General features: G+C 33.6%; 3 protein-coding genes across 4 annotated transcripts; all 3 read left to right on the top strand.

The window, feature by feature from the left end:
• The first annotated feature begins 272 nt into the window (after positions 1-272).
• Positions 273-17891, top strand: LOC136274616 (uncharacterized). Its single transcript, XM_066081921.1, has 2 exons — positions 273-525; positions 17703-17891. Exons 1-2 carry the CDS (start codon positions 303-305, stop codon positions 17840-17842), a joined length of 363 nt encoding a protein of 120 aa, XP_065937993.1. The 5' UTR covers positions 273-302; the 3' UTR covers positions 17843-17891.
• On the top strand, positions 4689-22616 carry LOC117686597 (uncharacterized). 2 transcript variants are annotated; one of them, XM_066081919.1, is made up of 2 exons: positions 4689-4776; positions 20059-22616. In XM_066081919.1, exon 2 carries the CDS (start codon positions 20066-20068, stop codon positions 21728-21730), a length of 1665 nt encoding a protein of 554 aa, XP_065937991.1. In that variant the 5' UTR covers positions 4689-4776; positions 20059-20065; the 3' UTR covers positions 21731-22616. The 2 variants fall into 2 exon arrangements, with proteins under 2 accessions (XP_065937991.1, XP_065937990.1); XM_066081918.1 differs by lacking the exon at positions 4689-4776 and adding an exon at positions 19174-19299.
• On the top strand, positions 4850-7046 carry LOC136269726 (B-box type zinc finger protein ncl-1-like). The gene is made up of 2 exons (XM_066081920.1): positions 4850-4994; positions 5199-7046. Exon 2 carries the CDS (start codon positions 5206-5208, stop codon positions 6868-6870), a length of 1665 nt encoding a protein of 554 aa, XP_065937992.1. The 5' UTR covers positions 4850-4994; positions 5199-5205; the 3' UTR covers positions 6871-7046.
• Positions 22617-24220: the final 1604 nt, after the last annotated feature.

Raw genomic sequence — 24220 nt, 5'->3', positions numbered from 1 at the left:
AATAAATTCAGACATCTTGCTAATGTATTAAGATAAGTAATATCTGACTCACAATGTAGTTCGTGTTAACATATTTGGGTTTGTCGAAAAGATGAACGAATAGATACCGGTAACCAAAATTCCCTATACCCGCAACACAAATTTTGGCGAGCGATCGCGAGCGCTCGCTCTGTTGAACTAGCCTCAGGGAATCATTCTAGAGATATGTAATTGCAACGTCATGATTGCGTGTAACTTATTATGACGTCACAATATTGTCTAAGCACCTTAGCGATAGACACTGTCAAATTGTGTATATTGATATGGGGTTGTTGCAGAGTTGTTTTGCGAAGAACAACAAGGTGGGAGTGATGAAGGAGGAGGCAGAGGTGTACGAGAAGGTGCGCCGTGCCATGGTCACTGAGGACGTGACGGAGAAGAAGGGTGGGCTGGCCTTCGGTCTGACGTTTGTCTCAGAGGAGGAGCCAAAGATGCCACCGCGCAGATTGACAGAGCTCAAGAAAGAGGACTTCGAAAAATGGAGGGGTAAATTATTACAATCAAATTATCAAAGACTTCTGTATTATATATACACCTGTGATTATTACTTTTGTAATTATAATGATTACTGAGTAGTTTATACACTGTACAAACTATTATAAACATACTTTTATAATTAGATAACCCGTTTATAATTCCAAGTCATATGCGTTTAGTAACCCATTCTTTGAAAAAATTAATGAATATACTAATTATACTTTTTATAAACTTTACATGTAATTATGTACATTGTATTTACATTTTATAAATAACTCATTTCCTGTAAGCTTCTTTCATCTTATTAATCCTTTTATGTACATGCTGCTAAAATGTCCCAAGTTACTCAATAGCTGTTTGATAATTGTTTTACATACATCTGTACTTATTTTATTAATCCTTCATTGTGTTGTTCAATTGCTCATTATATATCATTCGGAATTGTAAATTATTGTCAGTTGGAATCAGACCTTCGGGGCTGATGCATACCAAACTCGCGTAAAAGTATATTTCATGTAAAGCCTGTATAAAAGTCTGAAAACTAAAGCGTGTGTTGGATTGTTGGAAGTTTCATGAGGCTGGGTCCAACAACAAGAGAATAAGCTCACGGTTGGCCCAGTGTTAGTCCTGTCTGGGAGAGAGTGCCCCGTAATACAAGTTTATGTCATTAAAAGGTGCAACTGCAACGCTTAATGATAAAATTTCAACCAGATTTGGTACAAAGCATTGTTTTAAGGATTAGTAATTTTACATTATTAAATGTTCATAATGAATATAAAAATAGTATTCCCAACTATATTTTAATACGCTTAAGCAGTAAATTAAATTTTGTCTTATTTTGCCCGGTTTATATGAAACACGCCTTTAATCGCATTAATTTACTATGAATTTTCTTCTTTTTTATAAGTTATATGAGTTTGAAATTCCGAAAGAAAAATCCTAAGTACAATATTGTAAGAATTTAACGATACAACTGAATAAAAAATGAAAACAAAACAAATGAAGAAACAAGCAACAAATTTCTATAATTGCTACACAAAGTAAGGCAAGTAACTCTAATTGTTTTAGATAAATAATCAGGTTTTGTGATTACGGAACTCCACACAAACCCTTGACATAAGTCGCTATCTAAAAGTCGGGCTCACGCTCAACATTACGTAATAATTCTAAAAATATATTGTCCAACGAAATAACTCCTTTTAAAACGTAGTTTGGGTTTTGTACAAAGATGGCGGATCAAGAAAAGAGAATTTGCGAAAAATTCAATATTAATTGTCTTACTGAAAATTAAAGGCTGGCTATATCATGTTTGAAAGAAAACCGGGATGTATTCGTTGGAACTAAGACAGGAAGTGGCAAATCCTTGACTTATGAATGTGTACCACTTGTGTTCGGTGAAACTGCGGTAACAGTTATAGTTGCTCAGCTCCGTTAGTAAAAACAGGACAAGTAGAACGGTTGTCCAGCTTGGGATATAAAGCAGTATACGTTGAAGTGTCAACCGATGTTGAGAGAGTTACAAGCGGTTACTACAACTTCGTTTTTGTTAGCCCGGAGGTCCTAGTTGGAGAAGCTAAATGGAGGGATGCTCTGAAGAACCCAAAGTTTCAAAAGAGACATCGTTTGATAGTTGAGGCGCATACCATCATTCATTGGTAAGATAATACAGTTAACAAATAATTTACACACATGTTTAAAAACCAAATTATGATCTAAAGTCAGATACAAACAAATCTACATGATATTTCAATAATTTTCTTAAATGTGAGATTAAATAAAGGTAACAACAAAAAGTGAGATTTTTTTGACTGTAATAAAATAATTCGAATTCTTTCAAAATAGTGTGATCAAAATCATATCCCAACAGTTATCTTTAAAACATTCATAAGTGATATATGTTTGGAACTTTTGAGCCAGAAAGGGTTTCATCAGGAATTTTTCCATCCAACTTAATATGAAATCAAGTTATAAATCAAAGTTGAAACACCCAAAGAAAATTTGGAAGACCTCAGAGGTCCATTTATCATAATCCATATCTTTTATTTTCAGGGGTGAGGGAAAAAATCAGGAAGCTGCATTCTGCGAGTGGTTTGGTCACATAGATGAAGTGCGTTCTCTATGTTTAAAAGTTCCTTGTTTGGCACTGACTGCTACTGCGTGCCCAAGTCAAAGAAGAAAAATCATGACAAAATTGTGCTTTGGAAAAAATGCTTGTGTGATATCTGACATATCTGATAGAAAGAACATTAAAATGAGTGTTATTAAATTGAAACAAAACGAAGACCCTGATGTCATTTTTCATGGATTATTTAAGAATTTGATTCGCTCTCAGTTTCAATCGGAAGCGATGGATTTTCATTTTCAGCCTTATTACAGACGATATAAACATGTAAAATGACAAATGGATATCGATCCAAAGAAATTTTCAAGTTGAAACTTTATCCGAAGATTTTTTTTTTCAAACAAGCATCATGGAATTTGTTGTCCCTATAAGGATTTGAAGAAGTTGGGAAATCTCTGTTGGAATATCAATAAATACAAATATTTATGAATATATTAATTTTTCTTTGACAATGAAGACTACTGTGGAATCATTACAATTCGTGGTGGCTCAATTTTTGTGGTATTCGTGGGAAGCCCCTCCCCACGAATTTACATCCTCAACAAAAACAAATTTAGAAAGAGTTATCTTTGTAACTGAAACTGAAAACCTGCGCATCCACGAAATTACATACCAACGAATAAGCCAAAAACCCACAATCCACGAAAAGTGGCTCCCACGAATTTAAATGATTCCACAGTTAATCAATTTCTGATTATGCAAAAAAATAAAACACATGATTGATTAAGAATCTTAATTTATTGCACAGTACCGGTATGAGTTAATGGGCAGTTATGTTGGGAAGAGTGTTTTTACTCTAATTATCAAAAGGAAGAGTTATAGATGCGCATTAAACATTGTGTTATATTGGTCCATGCAGTTTCAAAGACTCACAGAGAACCTTTCATTTTAAACAAGTTTTAAAACATTTCATAACTTGCTCTGAACTTTTGATCTGAAATCCATTTGTGCAGTTCTTCAGCTTTAACTCTGGAAAATATATCACTAAATCCCCTGAAAGCATGGAATTCCCTTCCCTGGATAACATCAAAAACTTCACCATCCAGCAGTTCTGTCATCAAAAGATTAAGCTCAGAGTCTCTGTTAACAGTTGGTTTTGAACGTCCCTTTTCCTTACTTGTGAGGTGTCGTAATATATTTTCTTTCAATTCTTGCTGAATTTGAATAGAAAGAGCTATTCTCTGTGCACTGTTGTGGGTTATGTTAGATCCCTGTTCTCTTAATTTCTTCTTAATTTTCTGCACAAGAGTCTCTACCAGATTGTCATTGGGAATATTTTTACCTTTCCCACCATGTGTATTGGCTGTGCAGTTCCATTTATATTCAACTGCTTGTCTTGGACTCAAGATGGCAGTTTCGTATGCTTGCATACGCCACAACCATAAACGGTATTTAGTATGGTGGGCTGCATCGGCACAAAGCATCTCGAATTTGGCATTTCGGAAAATACGATCACCATCACCGTATTGATAGGCATCTTCTGTGTCTCTGAGCAGCAAAGACAGTTTCATGAATGACGCTCGCCATACTGCAACATGATCCTCCTTTGAATGCATTGCTGAATTTGTTGTATCGTGATTTAAAGCAAAGTCCCATTCATGTTCTTTTTCAAGGTGTCTTTTGAAATGACCCTTAGTTTTGTAAGTTTTGTTGCATGTACAGCTGTATCGATTAATCTGAGAGTCGTACATTTCTGCCAACAGTAATTCTTGATCATCCATCTCCGATACCTGATCAGTCATTTGAATGTTGATAAGGCTGTCTATAATATATTTAAATAAATTGCAAGTAACTATCGGGTAAATTTATCTTATAGATAATTTCCATAAAAAAATAACGATACCATGAATCTTTACACTGGATATATGTATCAAAATTTACCTTCGCGGCCATATTTGTTTACATCATTTCTTCTCTGAATGAGAACCGCATTCTGATTGGCTCCAAATTAAGTTTTGGAACCAATGAAATACGACGGCCTGAGCCCGACTTTTAGATAGCGACTTATGTCAAGGGTTTGTGTGGAGTTCCGTAATCACAAAACCTTGACGTTGTGAAGATGCATTCAAGACAGGATCAGTCATGTTTAGGGAGCGGAAACCAGTCACTTAGAAATTGTGTAATTTCTTGTTAACAAGGTTTGTATAGTGACTTGCTCTCACAAGCAACACTTTAAAAGTTGATAGCTTTGGCAATTAAAACATAACATTCTTATTGTTTTAGAAATTAAGCTACTTTCGATTTAGATTTTACTTTGTAAATATTTATAATACGCAACACTTTTATGAACTTATCAATTGTGAAGTGAGTATCAGTTGAAGCCTCCAGGTATTCTATCAGCATCCGCCTGAAAGAGGTAAAACCAGGAGGGGAGGGGGGTGTTTCAGTATAAAGAAATGAATTTAATATTTTACAAACAATACTTTAGCACTGTTTTTTTTAATAAAGGTTACGATATTACCGTGTATGTAGTTGATGGTGTTGTTTGTGTTTTTTTTTTATTTTTCGAACTGCACTTTTTCACCTATGTGGTTATGATAAGAAAAACAATTTTTTATAGAACAACCATGGATCCCCGTTCTACTGCCCAAGATTTGCACCGATGTGACCTTTGTGAGACCGCCATAGTACACAGCTACTGTGACTTTTGTCATGTCAACTTATGCAAGCTCTGTATAGGAGAACACATCTCAGATGGATATGACAAACATAAAATAGTTCCTTTCCAAGAAAGAAGATCAACCCTCATTTATACGAAATGTGGAACACATCAACACAAAAATTGTAAATTCCAGTGCAAATCTTGCAACAATATTTTTGTTTGTTCTTCTTGTACTGCATCTGAGCAACACAGGGGACATATTTTTGTAGATATATTAACTGTTTACAAGGCACAGAAAGAAAATATTGAAAAGGATACGGACGAGCTTATAAACCTTATTTCTCCTACATATGAAGAAATTGCAAGCGATTTGGAAAATCAACTTACCAACCTGGATGGAGGATATGAGAAACTTTCAACAACAATGTCCAAACAAGGAGAGCAATGGCACAAAGAAATTGACATCGTTATCGACAAAATGAAAACTGAAGTAAACAACATAAAAGTAAAACAAAAAGACATTTTAAAGACACATTTGAATGAAGTAAAGCAGATACAGTCTCTTATACAGCAAACACTATTAGCCATGAAAGAAATTAAGAAATCCACTAAAGTATCTTCAACCATTGAATACAGCTCTAAGATTAGAGAATTCAGCAAGCTTCCACCCAAGGTTCAGGTATCATTGCCAACATTCATATCCAAACCAATAGACCATGAGAAGCTGCATGGTTTGTTTGGACAGATCACCCCATTATCTACCGCTACAGAAGAAAATGTCTTGTCACTAAACCAACCCAACACTTCAGTCAAAGAACTACTGGATGAACCAAAGCTTGTTGCCACAATGCAGACTGGGTATGAAAGACTACGCAATGTGACCTGTCTAAATGATGGTAGCATGTGGACGAGTGGTAAGGCCAATGATATCAAATGCTTTAGCATTCAAGGTTCACTCCTCCAAGCTATTCAGACAAAATCAGGAGACTCCCCTAATGATATAGCTGTAAACAGTGATGGGAATCTACTGTACTCTGAGTGGTCAACAAGAACAGTGAATAAAGTAAAGAATGGACAGACAGAAGTGTTGATCAGATTACAGGGATTGGGGCCTCTCAATATGTGTGTCACCTCTACTGGTGATCTCCTGTTTACCATGTACCGTGATGATAAAACTCAATCCAAAGTTGTCCGTTACTCAGGATCCACAGAGAAACAAACTATTGAATTTGATGATGAAGGTAAACCTCTGTACTCAGGGAATTATTATACTAAATACATCACAGAGAACAGAAACCATGACATTTGTGTAGCTGACTTTGGAGCTGGTGCAGTAGTGGTGGTTAATCAGAACGGGAAACTCAGATGGAGGTACACTGGTCATCCCTCAGTTACCAAGAACGAACCGTTTGTACCCCGGGGTATCACAACAGACAGCCAGAGTCGTATTCTGACAACAGACTGTTACAACCATTGTATCCACATTCTGGATCAGAATGGACAGTTTCTCCGTTACATTGATAACTGTGATCTGGAGGATCCTTGGGGTTTATGTGTGGACAATAATGACAATCTGTTTGTGTGTGAGAACAACAAAGGCAATGTAAAGAAAATCAAATATTTGAAATAGAGACTAAAATTTATGATTCTGATGTCAGTTAAACAAGATTCGCACTCACCATTTTTCCATGGAAATAATCAGTACGGATTTATGTATTTTGTTTACATTTTACAATTTGTCAATAAATAGGAAACGTGTGTGATCTGTGTAGTTTGATTTCAAATAAAGCTTGCAATTCACTAAAATCAAGTTTACTAGACTAGAGATGTGTTTTCTCTCCGAAAACAAACGGTGACCTTTTCTACGACTGGGCTAAACATATCCTATCTAAAGCATTATGACAAGTCACATGTTTATCATCTATTAAATGTAGTTTTCATTTGTATGAACTATTAAATTTACGTTTTATATTCTTACATATTTTCCCTGATTTATATAAATTATCGGGTAAATACTGTATTATGTGAAAAAAGTAACAATGCTCCTGTAAGAAGATGAGGCCATTTGCGACAGTTAAACAATAAGCGTGGATCTACGCAATCGCTGTGGAAATCGTGTAAGAATTGTCCTTAAAAAAGGAATAATTTCAAAGGGAAAGTCTTCAAAAGTATTCTATTTGTTTTCCTTGAATTTTTACGCAGATAGCATTTGTTTGTTATTATTAATTATTATAAAGGGAAAAGATCAATGAGAATGTATGTTTCTATTATTTTAAAATATATTCAATACTTTTACAGTATAAGACTAGTATATTTATTTATGTATCAACAAAAATGGAAATGACATCCACCAATGCGATTCATTCTAGAATCTACATTCGGCTCCTTGCAAAGAAAAATATGATAAGAAAAAATTAGGTCTAATTTACTCGTTATACATAATGAAAATGTCAACAAAAAGTTAAACAGACATATTGACGCACAAACCGATGATTTACCAAATATCAAATTTTGCGCGATTTATTTTGCATATTTTATATATCATATGAAAGCTTGGACTTTTGATACATCACGGTTTCCAAAAGTAGTTAAATAAAATTAAAAAGAGAAAAATAGAACTAGAGACGAGCTCGTTGCAAGCAACGATTAGGTCTTCCGTCGTAGCTGCGTCATACTTGTGACGTAATATAAAAATTGATACCTGACCATGGTGCAATATTAGATGTATAAATACTGTGTAAAAGAAACAAAGTACATGTATATAAGCAAATACAGATCTTTAAAAGTTGTCTGAAGTTTGATTCGCCGCATGTTGTTTTTTTGCATGTGCATTTTATTTTGAGAAACTTATCGAATCATCATAATTGACTCAATATACACAGAATATGGACGACGATTATAATCACACAGTGGGTATGCCCGGTATGAACGTAAAAAGACCAAACATTTTACTCGCATTTTTTATCGAAAGCAAGGGCCAATGAATCTTTTAGAATGTATGCGGAGATCCTGGAAATTTTACAGGGGGTTCTGAAGAATAATTTTGTTTTTTGAGGGGGGGGGGGAGGGGGGGGGGGGGAGGGGGCATGCGCAGATAAGAAAAATTTTCCTGGGGTGGGGGTTGAGTGTCTGACGGTTATTTGAGTTTGCCTGGGGATGTCCGAGGCATATTTTTGTAATTTTATATTGTACATGTAATGGAAAGAAATTTTGCGGGGGTTGGGGTGGGGTCTGGAACCCTCACCCTACTCTTCTTGATTCGCGCATGGGGAAGGCCGATGCCGGTAATATGACGGTAATTTTAACCATTTTTATTTAATTAATCATTTTCAAAATTATCGGAATTCCAATATTACCTTTAAACGCAGTTAAAACTTAAAATACGAAATATTTAGTCTTGGTGAGTATTCGGCCAACATGCGTCCGCGTACGAAAGAAATGGCAATATTCAAGAAATTTGGATGGACGATCTGGGTCCTAGGTCGTCCATCCGATTCTTTTTCAGACTAAGAGCTACAGAACTGCACTTAGAGAATATCAAACTGATTATGTTTATTTATTTTGTCTCAAAGAATCAGTTTTTTTAAATAAAGTTTTATCTTAAAAAAAAAAGAAATCGGGCACAATTTTCAATGTTAGCATTTTACAATTTAAAGGTCTAATCAAATTTTGAATGAAGTTTCAAGATACTACTCTTCGTTGTTTTATACGAAATATTGCGTGGAAAAAAGATTTACATCGCATATATATTATAGAACTAATTTCTTCTCTTTTTTATTTACATCAAAATAAATCCAAGAAAAAATCTAAATATTTTTTTTTCCTTTATATGTGTTAATGAAAACGTTGATCAGCAAGGGCCGGTTCTATGTCGTGCAAGCACCTACTTAATAGATTGTTACACGGATCTACCACGATGACAAATATCGAAAAGGCAATATTGTGGGTGAAGGATGAAAGTGTAGTTTGTTTTTTAGGTTTATTTTTGATAATTTATTTATCTGGATCAATTTGGTCTGTTGGTTTGTTTTGTTTATTGAAAAGGGGAATAAAGAAAATGAGTAATTTCCGATATGAAGTCAAGCATATATTTTCATATTATCATTGACTTAAAACATGTTGGAAAAAAGAAATATTGCATCAAGCAGTTAGTTATTATGCGCAGATTATGCATTCCTCTATGGTTTTCACAATTGCATGTATCAGTTACTACACGTATTTGCTTACGGAGAAATAAATCTCCAAAGAGATGATATAGTTATCAGTTAAGTTCCAGATTGTCTTCTGCACATGCAAGCACGTGTGTAATCCTGATTTAAAAATAGGTATAATGTCCGGGGAGGGGGGGGGGTCATCGCAACAAAACTGTGTATAAGCGTACTAGAGTGTACATTGTTAATTAATAATTGATGTTGAATTGTTATTAACAAACAAAATCATAAATTTATAATAACAAACACTAAAATGCCAGGGAGTTCTGCTGGACGCGATTTCATTTGTCTTCAATTAATAGGGTGTAGGACTCATCCAAAAAATCTTGACAAGCAAAAAAAAAAAAATAAAACCTCCCAATTTCAATCCTAATTTCCTTATTTTTATATAAATTTTGTACATCCTTGATAATTCAATTTTTTATAAGCAAATTTAAAAAAAATTAGTTGCTGTGAGAAAAAGTGGGGGGGGGGGGGGACCCACAAGCTTGAATTAATAATTGCCTGAGGATGCATCTTTAATGTGTCAACATTTATATTCATAATTGATGAAAACGTTATATGGGATGTAATAAGCACAATGAGCAAGAGTGTTCAATTAAAAGGGCATTTCACATTGCACGTGTGTAATCCTGATTTAAAAATAGATTGCCATATTTGAAAGGTCAAAAAAAAAGAGGGAGGTGTCATCGCAAGATGATACACATTGTCTAAGTAGTACAATGTAAGTAATAGTTGGTGTTGGATTATCATCATTAACAAAGAATCATCAGTTTGGATTAATTAAAACAAATATAAATTCATATAATTGGAATATTTACTGGAGGGGCTACGTACAAGTAATTCGCCGAAGTGGGGTACGTGTGACCCGATTTTCGATCAATTGGGCGATTTCATTCATCTGGAAAAGGGTTTCACTCGCGTGTACAAATGTAAATGTACATCTAACAATTGCTAGTCAATTAAGTGTGTATGTTAATTCGATAGATTTCTTCTAAAACATTCAATCCAAAGTATAATATATGTAGTTATTAGTTGACACCCTCCCAGTGGATCTATGCCGATGGATCTATCTGAGATCTCAGCTGTTGCGTGAATGGTAAAGAAAGACTTCGCGCCATAATACGTCTCATTCATAATTTTGGCTCGCCGATTAGTGGGCGAGTCCAAGTTAGGCCAGAGCACATGATGTGTAGATGGTCTTACCCACTCTATTTTCTTAACTGGTCATATAATAAATAGAGATATCATGGATCTTTCACTTTTGTCGGAGCATGTAATAAATGGAACCAAAAAATAAAGTAATTCTAATTGAATTAAATTGAAGTTAAAATGTAAATACCCCCTCCCACCTACGGATTAGGATTTTCAAAATTCCCCATTTTTTAAATTCCTTGTCAAGATTTTTTTTTTATGAAGCTGCCCACCTAAACCCCCCCCCCCCCCCCCCCACACACACACACTTTCAAATAACGATGCTACATGTACGTGTTTGAATATCCTTTCCTATATGGTTAGAAATAACAAAATGTCTTTGATTTTGCATCTAATATATAACAAATTCAATTTTCAATTTGGCTGTTTGAGATTATTCGATACATGTACATTCCTTAAATGATTTAAAATAATGAAATGATTTAATTTCCAGTGATATACAGGTACATGCACTCGATCGAAGAAAAAGATTGAAATTGCTTCTAAACTCTGCACGTTCAGTTTAATAATTTAAGATCCGCAGCGAAAATTAAATTTCATTTCTTATAAGATAGTCTAATTGATACATGCATGCTTCCATTGAATAAATTTGGGTAGTCAGGCAAGCTTTTTGGAAAGCTATTGCTATGAAAAATTTCGGATGGTACTCAATTTTTCCGGAAGGAGAGCTACATATATGCAGCTAAGGTAACTAATAATGCTTCCGATGAAATACTTTGTTTAGTAATGCAAGGTTTTAAGAGAGCAATACTTATTTGTTTAAAAAATAACACCCTAATACTTCGCATTTCATTCGCTGTTTGTAGAACAAGCAGAACCAGTATCAGTTCGATCCCTATCGTATGTACATTGTTCGAATTTAATAGCCCTTGCATTGGATTGCTTTGCATGTACAAAATATCTTTTAAAAATTCAACACTGAAAGTGTTTATCTATATGGCTATTAATCTATATGTACATGTACACATAGCGTACACATGTGATTCAAAATACCCCAAACGGAAAAATTAACTTATTGAGTCTACATTTTATAGAATTTGCAAAAAATACATTGCGGGTCTGAATGTTTGTTAATGTGTCAATCTATCAATATACAGTTTGTTAATTATTTTCGATTGCTAAGGCTACATCGTTTTTGATGAACATTGAACAACATTTTTTCCATGCCATTATTTCCACGGAAGATAGCGAGTACAATTATAAAGCACAATTTATTTAATTATCTCTTTAATATTGTGTACTAGTATGTAATAAATTATTTATAAATTGCTGCCGAAGGTTGTTTGGTATTTTCGTTTGTAGATGCATTGCAAGTAAAAAACGTGAAACGCGGGGCAAGTCATAATTAATACATGTATCCCTAATAACCGTTACTTAAAAATAGCGGCTTTGGATTCAAATATTATCGTATACGAATATTAAGTTCACTTTTTAAAATCCTCTCCACGATGATAATATTATATCCATCGGAAATCAGTATTTTGTTTTGCTTTAAAAGAAATGTTCTATCGGGAGCAATCCCGCGTTCGTTTAAATTGCCAGCGTACATTTGTCATGTCAGTAATACACATTGTGCTTTATATGACGGCCGTGTATACGTACTGTAGAAAAGTTGAGTTAAATTACCATACATTCGAACCATTTAATTAACACATCTCCCAGTACTGAAACAATTCAAAATGTCTCTGTTACAGTAACACAGTGGGGCGTTAAACATGTGTACGTCCAACTCTACAAGCATATGCACTGTCGTCAAGGCGACGGCCTGAATACAGCTAGCGACTCTTCTATCGATCGGTTACCTGAGTCTCGTAATGCATCTAAATATAGAAAGGGGCACAGTTATGAAACAAACAACAAAAATAAGGTCAAAGACGTTCATCTTTATGAAATGAATATGTACATATGAATAAAAACATTTGGGAATTTTATGTAGAATTATTTTTGCGCGCTGCATGTATCAGTTAGTGCATTACAAAAAGCCCTTTCATAACCTCCTAAACGTGCGCACCCCCACAAAAATGGACCGAACTGACAACAATTGTTTCTGCAAATACTGGCTATAAATTACGAAAACATTAAATTGAATACCACGGAAGGATTCAAAATTAATTTCTTTACAACTTTGCTTCAATAATGCATTAGAAATTTTTATTCCTTTACAAGTTATTGACAAGAAACTTTTGACGCATCTAACTCCTTAATTATAGGGGCCAGCCCCTTTTTCTGTATACCGAATGAAAGGTCTTGGTAAGACCAAGATCTTTTAAAATACATGTTATAACAAATTTTTATCAGGTAGGAAACTAACACGGAAAATACGCGAATTTTTTTGAATTTTTTTCTTGCCTTTGTTTCAACATCTATACCACCCCTTTTATTTGCATTTAAATAATAAATAAAATATATCTCGCACAAATTCAATGTATTAGCTTCCAAACCAGCCCATCTCTGAGACTCTGCCAGCCATCGTTATAGCTAAACCCCCCTGGACAAAAGAAGTCGTTAAATTTTACTAAAAGGGGAATAACTCAAAACCGAATGGGGATTTTCCTCAACTAAAATATGCAACGACAACATCACGCGGCATGTTATCAGTCCCGAAAATTTCAAAACAATCGGTGAACAAACGAGCGAGATATTAAGGATCAAAGTTGGCGTCTAGAAGAAAAAAAAAAATAATAAGAAATTTGAAATTTTTTCAGAATAATAGTAAGGTCTTCCGTTGGAAACGGAAGACCTTAATGATTTGTTGGAGCAACACAAACACATTGAGTACAGACAACCAAACGCAGGAGTATGAAAATACTGCTGTGTGGCATCTACCATGAGCAAGCGGTCTCTCAGTGAAACCTCATGTCTTTTAGAATTGATATTACATGTATTTGTACATTTATTAAGATTCACTCTGTATGAATGCATACCGTAAACAATCTTTTATTCGTGACGACTTTATTTCGCGATTAATGTTAGATAAACTGGCTCGCAACGACTACTTTTCGCGACCTAGCCTTATCCACATGTGTTTTGTTATTACAATCATTCGCCAAGGACTGGTCCGCAGCGAGGAATAATCGCGTCGAAGAGGCTCTCTTTTCTTGGTGCGTGAATCACAATCAATTGTCGTAAGAGGATCGAAGTATCGTACTTCTCCTCTCACATACCTTTCATTTAATTTTTTTTACACTTCGTCATATATCTTTTAATTTTATCAACACTTCGTCTTGGCAGTAACAGAACGGTTTTTCACAATAGGAATTTTAGTAGCACTTCTATTGAAGAAAATGCTATAACACTTTCTTTGAGCTCTGGTTGGCTATTTCTTGCTCTTTGCTATTTCTTGGAGATTTGCTGTGTTGTCAACAATATTTTGTTATCAATTATTCTTTATGGTTGGCGGTAATGAATACAGGTTCCCACTAATAAGCGTTTCAAACAATTGGTGATCATCACAGTATTTGTTATCTTTTAAATTTTTTTTTTATATTCTTACACATTGTCGTTTTTGTTCTTTTGTCAAAAATACGAGATATCCATCGTCCGTCGTGCTTTAGGACATTTCAGTTTCAGAAATGCTATTAATGCAGCATAAACCGTCCCCGAAGAAAGTTATACTACAAGTAACTTAGCTATTTGTTTAACAGTCAATCGACAATTATAGATCTAAGTGACCAATTTCTGAATCAAAACAATCATTGCATCAATTGCTGTTGTTCTTGGTTCACCATTTGGTTTCAGGTTTATAATATTTTTCTCTGATATTAAGAGGTTGTAAATGTCTCTGCAACCTTTCCTAGATCTACAGACTATCTTTACTGTATTTGGGTAAACAATGATATAATTCTTTGTTAACTGTTTTAATCCTTTTATATGATTTGTATGTTACTAAGCGGCGTTGTATCATTAACGGTTATTACAATCATACTTGAATATATCATTACAGATACATGTATAACTACGAAACCCACGGCTGATCACGGTTCGTTCTCTCCGTCAATCAAACTGTGGGTTTTTTTTTTCAGGAGATAGACTTACAGAATATCGATGTAGAAAGAAAGGCAACTCGAACTTAAGAGAAAGTTTATATATGAAAAAAAACGCAAGTAGCTGTAAAAAAAAACCATACATGTAAGACGTAATTATAACAAACCTTTTAATACTATATTTAACGGAAATTAACTAATTTTATATACTTTTCCCTACCGGTATTTCAAAAACGAAGCAATTTCTATTTTTTTTAAACCTTGTTATCTTTATTTTGAATATTTTTCTTTAGTTCGGAGGGGTGTGTGTGTGTGTAAAACGTGTTCGTATCATAAGTTGAAATTTAAACAGATAAAATCAAATTCTTTACAGTAATTAATGAGCCCCAAACCATTTATTAAGCGTAAATTAAGTGTCAAAAGTAAACAATACTTAGTGTTAAATACATTTGTACATGTACATTTACCATCTGTGTTTATATGGCCTTGATTCACATAAGTTGAGCTGTGCTGTAAAATAATGATTTTTTTAGGACATATTATCATATTAATTTTTTTTAGAAGATCTAATGGCTAATTTGTTGATCACTCAGCCTCCTTAATAATCACCCGAGTAGACTGCAACTCTGAATGAGGCGCATTTCGTTAAATTACAATAGTCTTGTTTCTCTCAAAAAAAATTTTGGGTATTTAATATATGTTCTTCATAATACTAGTATGTAAAAAGGAAATGCTACGAAAACAGAAATTCTAAAGAACTGTTATTGAAATGTTCTTATGTTGTTCTTACTTTAAAATCATTAATATATTGTATTCTAATTCCACAAGCGTTTTTTCTTTCAAAATTCTTTCAAAAAATTTTAGTTTAAGAAAATCCGGATATTTTCAGGTTATGAAACATATATTTAGTTAATAAAAGTAGTCCAAAATGACGAGCAACGTTCAACAACCAGGTTAAAAGAAAAAAGCATTGAAAATATAAATGAATTTGCGCTATTTGTTCTTGTTTCGTGCATACAATGTATATTCAATTTGATCTGTTCAACAATTTTAACAAATGGAAATGCCGCAAACCAAAATTTATATGGAATGAACCTTTTCTTGGTTTTTTTTTCAGGTTACGATATTAAACACACGTTCTTAAAAGCAAAATGACCTGCAATTGCATGTCGAAAATTGTTATTATGTGTAAAATTGAAATTTTACTACTAAAATTACAGAAAATATTGTGATTGATATTATACAATTATTTAATGCTTGAGCTGTCAATAAACCCGAATATTTTTCCCGAGGTGCAGGGAACAGCTCAGTATGATCTACTCCCCGAGGCCAACGGCCGAGGGCAATAGATCATACTGAGCTGTTCCCTGCACCAAGGGAAAAAATTCGGGTCTATTGACTGTTCAGGCATTAAACAATTTTTTTATTACCTAATTCCGTTTTAAGTATTTTGTGTTCACAATTATGAATTACAGAAGGTTTTCATACCATGAAGATAAATCTTAAGAACAATAGTAAAAACAAATATAATAGAGTTATCTTTTAATGTTGTAGCAATTTTACTTTTTCTAAAATACGTTGCCGGATACGTTGCCAGTCCAATAGATCACAGTCTATTGACCGGCAGTTCAATAGATCACTTTCAAACATGAATCCACATACAAAATAGACGGAAATATTTAATTTATAATAACACAACAAAATTCCTTTGATTATGTAATAAAACCATCTGTTATTCATTTGTTTTGGAAAACCTATTAAGAGATTTGTAGTTTTGTACTGACTGAAGGGAATTACACATGTAAATAGAAAATAAATGCCAGTTTAAAAATTACACAAAGTCATGGAACATTTTTGGGTTGGTCAAAAAGACTGATGATGAATAAATGGTTCACAAGTTATCATAACACGGAAACATTCTAGAGATTAATAGAATCATTCATTATTACGAGTGTGTGATATTGAAATTTCACCCAGGGGACAAGATTCACGGTCTAGTACGAGGCTTTGTCGAGACCTAGACAGTGAATCTTGGCCCCGAGGTGGAATTTCACTATCCCACACGAGTATATAATGAATGATTATTTCTCGCATTATTTTACATTTAAAACTGATTTCTGACAACTTTCTGTATGACGTTCAAAAGATTACTTTCAGCTTATCCCTCCGCGTGCTTCAAATAGTGCAAGTCATAATGAGACCATACGACATTTTTTTCAGTAAAAATATGATAAATTGTAATAAATTAAGCAAAACAATTACTTACAGCATACAATGTTTGTTTTAAAGCGGCGTAGTAATACCCAGTGTAACAAAGAAAAATATCACACTGCTGTATCACACTGGACAAACTTGATCTCACACTGGTGATCATAGAAAAGTATGGTAGAGGGAATGGATGATTATACCAGTACCAAGTTTTAACCCGCCTTATGCCAACGTTCAAAAAAGCGGGGAAAACCCAAGGTAAGGAGTGTACTGTATTACTACGTAATTGCATGTAATTTATTATGATGTCACAGTCGTCTATTCATCAATAGCCTAAGAGATAGATACTGTCAAGTTGGGAGTATCGATATGGGGTTGTTGCAGAGTTGTTTTGCGAAGAACAACAAGGTGGGAGTGATGAAGGAGGAGGCGGAGGTGTAGGAGAAGGTGCGCCGTGCCATGGTCACTAAGGAAGTGACGGAGAAGAAGGGTGGGCTGGCCTTCGGTCTAACGTTTGTCTCCGAGGAGGAGCCAAAGCTGCCACCGCGCAGATTGACAGAGCTCAAGAAAGAGGGGTAAATAACTACAATCAAATTATTAAGGACTTCTGTACTACATGTATATATCTGTGGTTATTAATTTTTAATGATTACTGAGTAGTTTGTACACTGTAAAAACTACAATACACATGTTTTTATAATCAGATAACCCGTTTATAATTTCAAGTCATATGCGTCTAGTAACCAATTTGTTGAAAAAATTAATTAATATACTTTTCATGAACTTTACATGTAACTATGTACATTGTATTTACATTTTATAGATAATTTATTACCTTACAACAGATGATCAGGAAAAGATACAGTCCCAGAAACAGAGGCTGGCTCAGCAGAGAAGGGAGGAGGCCCTCATCCAGAAGAAGATCGAAGTCGCCCACAGAGAGATGGAGAGGCTGGAGAAATATGTCAATCTCAGTGTCCAGTAATTGTCTTATTACAATTGATTTGTAATAAACAACCTTGATCCCAAAATTATGCACGTTTTTGTCTGCTTTTTTTAAGCATCCCGTGTATACAGTACATGTATATATATCATAGTGTCATTTTGACCCTCAAATATATTTTTCTATTTTGACCATTTCCTTATAATTTATTTTAAGTTCCACATAATTTATTATATCTTTAATTTTGAAAACTTATATTTTATATTTATTGACATTTAATCAATTTTACATAACATTTACTTAGATAAATAACTTGAGGCCATCTGTCGATAATTCACACGCACAATTATTAAATCAATTAGTGCCATCCGAGCTAATTAAATATATGCTTTTAGATTTATCCTTCGAAGACATCCGCTGTTTTTATAATTACGTAATACGCATTGTATCGCAAAACCATCGTGTCAATCCGCCTCTTTGATGTAAGCAATGAGTGAATTTTTCTTTACAATTCTTTGTATCAATTAATGGCAAGAACAACTCAATGCCAGGACAGGGGACGCTACAGGGTTTTGTCCGATCACTTTTGCGACGGACTCCAAATAATAAAGAAGTGAATTTTATATTGTCTCCTGTCCTGTATTTCAGTTATCACCAGAGCCCCAATCACACGGTGATATATATACAAATTGTATTTACTGTATTAAATGATGATTGTGATGAAATAACATTTTTTTTTATTTTTCTAAATTTGTAATAATAAAACAAAACATATTACTAATATTGAGAAATTTAGAAAGTGTTATTTCATAAATAACTTGCACTCAATTTTACAACTTTATGTCATTAAAAGGTGCAATGGCATCGCTTAATGATGATAGCGACTGACTTTCCATAAAATATCACCGCGCAAATCTCAACCAAATTTGGTACAAAGATTATTCTAAGAATTAATTATTTTAATTTACATAATTAAATGTTGATTATGTATATAAAAAATAGCATTCCCCACTTTTACCGCACTTACATGTATAAAGAAAAGTCTAAGCAGAAAGTCCCAATATTGAGTTTTGTTTTCAAATAATTAAGCAGTAAATTAAATTCTGTCCTATTTTGCCCGGTTTAAATATGAAACAAGCTTTTTAATCGCATTAATTTAACTACATGTATGAATTTTCTTCTTTTTTAAGTTAAATGAATTTAAAATTCCGAAGGAAAAATCATTAGTACAAACTTGTAAGAATATAACGATACAACTAAATAAGAACTGGAAACAAACAAATGAACAGACAAGCAACAAAACGTCTATAATTGCTACACAAGGTAAGGGAAGTAACTCTAATTTTTTCAAACATATGATCAGATGGAGACGCTCGGCTGTCTCCGTAAATCTCTGCTCGTCGGAGATTTACGGAGACAGTCGAGCGTCTTCAGCCATGTTTAGAGCATGCATACCAGACAGTTAGGGCCTAGATGTTGTGTAATTTCTTGTTGGCAAGGTTTGTATGATTACTTGTTCACTTAAGCAACACTTTAAAAGTTGATAGTTCTGGCATTAAAACACAAAATTCTGGTTGTTTTAGAAATTAAGCTACTTTCGATTTAGATTTTATATTCTAAATATTTTGTTCAACATACTTATCCTACGCAGCAAAGTTGTGAACTAATTAATTGTGAAGTGACTTAAATCCTCCAAAGATAAAAATTATCAGCATCCGCCTGAAAGAAGTAAAAACCGGTGGGAGGGGGGTCTTTTAAAATTATTTTCCAAAAATATTTCAGCACTGTGTGAATTCATAAGGCTTATTTTACCCATTTTTGGTACAGAGTCCTGTACCCTTTCAATTGCAATATTAATAATAATATAATAGCTTATAATGTTTTAACAAATATGGCTTAATACAAGTTAGCAAATCAACAAAAATTCTATACAGTTTTCTTGATTTACATTTGCATATTACGTGTTTAATCTGACATTAAATAAAATCAATGTTTTTATCATTATACAAGCCATACTTAACAGGCTGATACATGTATTTAAATTGGCATATATAAGGATGCCTCACTCAGTATAGCAACAAAATCAGCATTCTATTTTTCACAACACAATACTCAACAGTTATTTACGATAATATTTTGGGGAAAAAGTCAATTTTCAATTAGCCCTTAAAATATTACCTTGTATGTGGGTTTTTTTTTCGTACATCACTTTTTTATCTATATGGTTAATAAGAAAAGTCTTTATTTGTTTTTAATAGAACAAAAATGGATCCTCAATCTAGTGCCCAGGATGTGCACCGATGTGACCTTTGTGAGACCGCCATAGTACACAGCTACTGTGATTTTTGTCATGTCAACCTTTGCAAGCCCTGTATAGGTGAACACATCACAGATGGATATGACAAACATAAAATAGTTCCCTTCCAGGATCGACGATCAACCCTCATTTATCCGAAATGTGAAATACATCCACACAAAAATTGCGAATTACAGTGCAAAACTTGCAACAATGTTTTTGTTTGTTCTTTATGTACTGCATCTGAGCAACACAGGGGGCATATTTTTGTAGACATATCATCTGTTTACAAGACACAAAAAGAAAATATTGAAAAGGATACAGAAGAGTTAGTAAACCTTATTTCGCCTACATATGAAGAAATTGCAAGCGATTTGGAAAATCAGCTTGCCAACCTGGATGGAGGATATGAGAAACTTACAACAACAATGTCCAAACAAGGAGAGCAATGGCACAGAGAAATCGACATCGTCATCAACAAAATGAAAACTGAAATAAACGACATAAAAGTAAAACACAAAGACATTTTAAAGAAACACCTGAATGAAATCAAACAGATACAGTCTCTTATACAGCAAACGCTATTAGCCATGAAAGAAATTAAGAAATCAACTGAAGTATCTTCAACCATTGAATACAGCTCTAAGATTAGAGATTTTAGCAAACTTCCACCCAAGGTTCAGGTATCACTGCCAACATTCATATCCAAACCAATAGACAACGAGAAGCTGTATAGTTTGTTTGGACAGATCACCCCATTATCTACTGCTACAGAAGAAAATGTCTTGTCTCTGAAGCAACCTAACACTTCAGTCAAAGAACTACTGGATGAACCAAAGCTTGTTGCCACAATACAGACTGGGTATAAAAGACTAAGCAATGTGACCTGTCTAAATGATGGTAGCATATGGACGAGTGGAAATACTAGTGATGTCAAATGCTTTAGCATTCAAGGTTTACTCCTCCAAATTATACAGACAAAATCAGGAAAATTCCCTAATGATATAGCTGTAAACAGTGATGGGTATCTACTGTACTCTGGCTGGTTAACAGGGACAGTGTATAGAGTAAAGAATAGACGGACAGAAGAGTTGATCAGATTACAGGGATGGAGGCCTCATCAGCTGTGTGTCACCTCTACTGGTGATCTCCTGGTTACCATGTACAGTGATGATGGAACTCAATCCAAAGTTGTCCGTTACTTGGGATCCACAGAGAAACAAACTATTCAATTTGATGATAAAGGTAAACCTCTGTACTCAGGGAATTATAACATTAAATACATCACTGAGAACAGAAACCATGACATCTGTGTAACTGACTTTTGGGCTGGTGCAGTAGTGGTGGTTAATCAGGACGGAAAACTCAGATGGAGGTACACTGGTCATCCCTCAGTTACCAAGAACCAAACATTTAATCCCTTGGGTATCACAACAGACAGTCAGTGTCGTATCCTGACAGCAGACAGTGACAACCATTGTATCCACATTCTGGATCAGAATGGACAGTTTCTCCGTTACATTGATAACTGTGATCTGGAGTATCCTTGGAGTTTATGTGTGGACAATAATGACAATCTGTTTGTGTGTGAGAGCAACAAAGGCAATGTAAAGAAAATCAAATATTTAAAATAGAGACTAAAATCGTACACAGACCAACTCGTATACAGGTCAACTCGTATACAAAATTTTCGCATAAAAAAACGAAAGTCAACTCGTAAACAAAAAAATTTAAAAGTAACTTAAAACACTTGGTTTCTTGTAATAAAACTTATTTATATATTGCTTCCGTAATTCAGCGTAAAAAGGACATATAGAGTAAAATGGATGTTATCAACTATTACAAAGATTGCAAAATTCATACATGTATAATTGTGCATTATCATTAAACTCGGTAACGATGTGAAATTACAACAAAAAAATTAACGATAATTAATTGTGTCAATCCGATCATTATTATTTGCTAATTTTTTCTACACATCAAAACAATAATTGTTAAAACAACAAACGCGGTGTTTCTTGCTTCTCCAAACGGATGACTTCTCAAAGGCTAATTAAGATACTCCTCATTATTTTGTTTGAAAAAAATATATCCAACTTTCCGCTTTTATATATCATTTCCCAAACTTCTTTCAACATGGTACGACACCTGTGAGTTTCCTGTCGACGAACTGTAAGTAATATACCATTGATTTATAACGGTTAAAAATTTGTTTATTCATATAATGAGTGAAAAAATGAAAAGTGAATATAAAAGTCACATATGAATTTCTTTTTTACCACCTATTTTATATGCGGAATTTTTTGTTACGAGTTGACTTTTAGTTTTTTTATGCGGAGAATTTTGTATACGAGTTGACCTGTATACGAGTTGGTCTGTGTACGACTTGACTGTAAATCATTCTGATGTCAGTACGTTACACAAGATTTGCATGTAACCACTTTTCCATTTAATCAATCAGTACGAATATATGTACTTTGTTTTCATCTCACAATTAATAAATAGAAAACGTGTGTGTAATCTGTGTAGTTTGATTTAAAAAAAAAGCTTGCAATTTACTAAAATCAAGTTTCCTATACTAGAAATGTGTTTTCCCTCAGAAATATAATGATGACCTTTTCTACGAATGGGCTAAATATATCCTTTCTAAAGCATTATGGAATGTTTATCAACTATTTAATGCAGTTTTGTATGAACTATTAACGTTTAAATTCTATCATCCTTTTCCTGCTTTTAGTAATCTATAGGGTAAAAACTGTATTATGTGGTAAAAGTAACAATGCAGCAAATATACTTTTAACTTCAAATTCACTGCTTATTTTCAATTCAATTTTTTACAAGGTCTCATAAAACTGAGGGGGGGGGGCACTCCATGTTAATTAAATTCTTTGCTCCGCAAAAAAATGTAAATCCCCCCCCCCTTCCGATGCTACGTGCCTGACAGTGCGTTAAGCTTTTCAAGTTTCAGATGTTTTATTAGGGAAAATGGTGGGGCCATCTTTCGCGTTATTAGTATAGGACATAGAAAAACTTCTATACCAGTTATTTTTCATTTAACCTCAACTACGTAAGGGCGATTTTAAAATTGAGCTAAATTATCACAACAATGGTTTGGCGAAAACAATACAGTTGTACCTGTATATACAGTAAATGTTAGGAAGTCGGGGTGATACAAGGTTATTTGTTTATGAGACTCGATACCGCTCAGGGGAGTGTTAGAAATTGAAACAATTTTTAAATTGTTAGAGGCATTGGGATAATTATCATTTTACAGTCATGTAAGAACTACTTTTTGGTAGTTAATAATATGTTCTTTATGATATATATATATATATATATATATATATATATATATATATATATATATATATATATATATATATATATATATATATATATATATATATATATTGTGTGTGTGTGTGTAACGAACCTGAGCGCTTGCTATTTTACAAGTATATATACGTGATCCTGCACGAGAATAACTTGTGAATTTAATTCAACCAAATTACGAATTTCTCGTAAATATTTCCCCTTTTGTTACAACACAAGAATTACCTGTGTTTCGACTCGTATTTAAGTTATTACCGAGGGTAATAAATACAAGACTTATTCAATGTTTACGTAATTTATTCAACAAAGAAATAACAAGACGTATAACGTAATTACTTATTCTAGTGGCTTCTGATATTTTATAGCCTTAAGTCATTTCACCTGTATGGTCACTTACATACATGTGGACAGGATCAAGTGGTTTACTTAGCCAATAGTCTGTTTTCATAATTTTTCCCGCTCTAACTGAGTAGCCTTTGTGACAAAAGGATTTAGCTTATTTATTCATTTGATCAACAAATTGGAAGCAGTCAGTTATAGTAAGTGTTCTATTATTTTGGTATTCTTTAACTTTAATAAATAATTTAATAGATAATAATAATATTTTCTGTTAATTTGTACATTTGGCTAATTCTACTTTTTGAGGTTATAATACCTTATTTATGAAAGAATGTATTTTATAAATTATCCCAGTAATTCAGAGTTTTGATGTCTAAGCTATATTATCTTATTTCTAATAAATGTGAAAGATTAGATTTGGTTACCATATTTAATACTTGTAGTTAGAGAGT

The sequence above is a fragment of the Magallana gigas genome, chromosome 4 (assembly GCF_963853765.1).
Source record: "Magallana gigas chromosome 4, xbMagGiga1.1, whole genome shotgun sequence".
NCBI lineage: Eukaryota > Metazoa > Mollusca > Bivalvia > Ostreida > Ostreidae > Magallana > Magallana gigas.
This window is presented reverse-complemented; position numbering and strand designations above follow the sequence as displayed.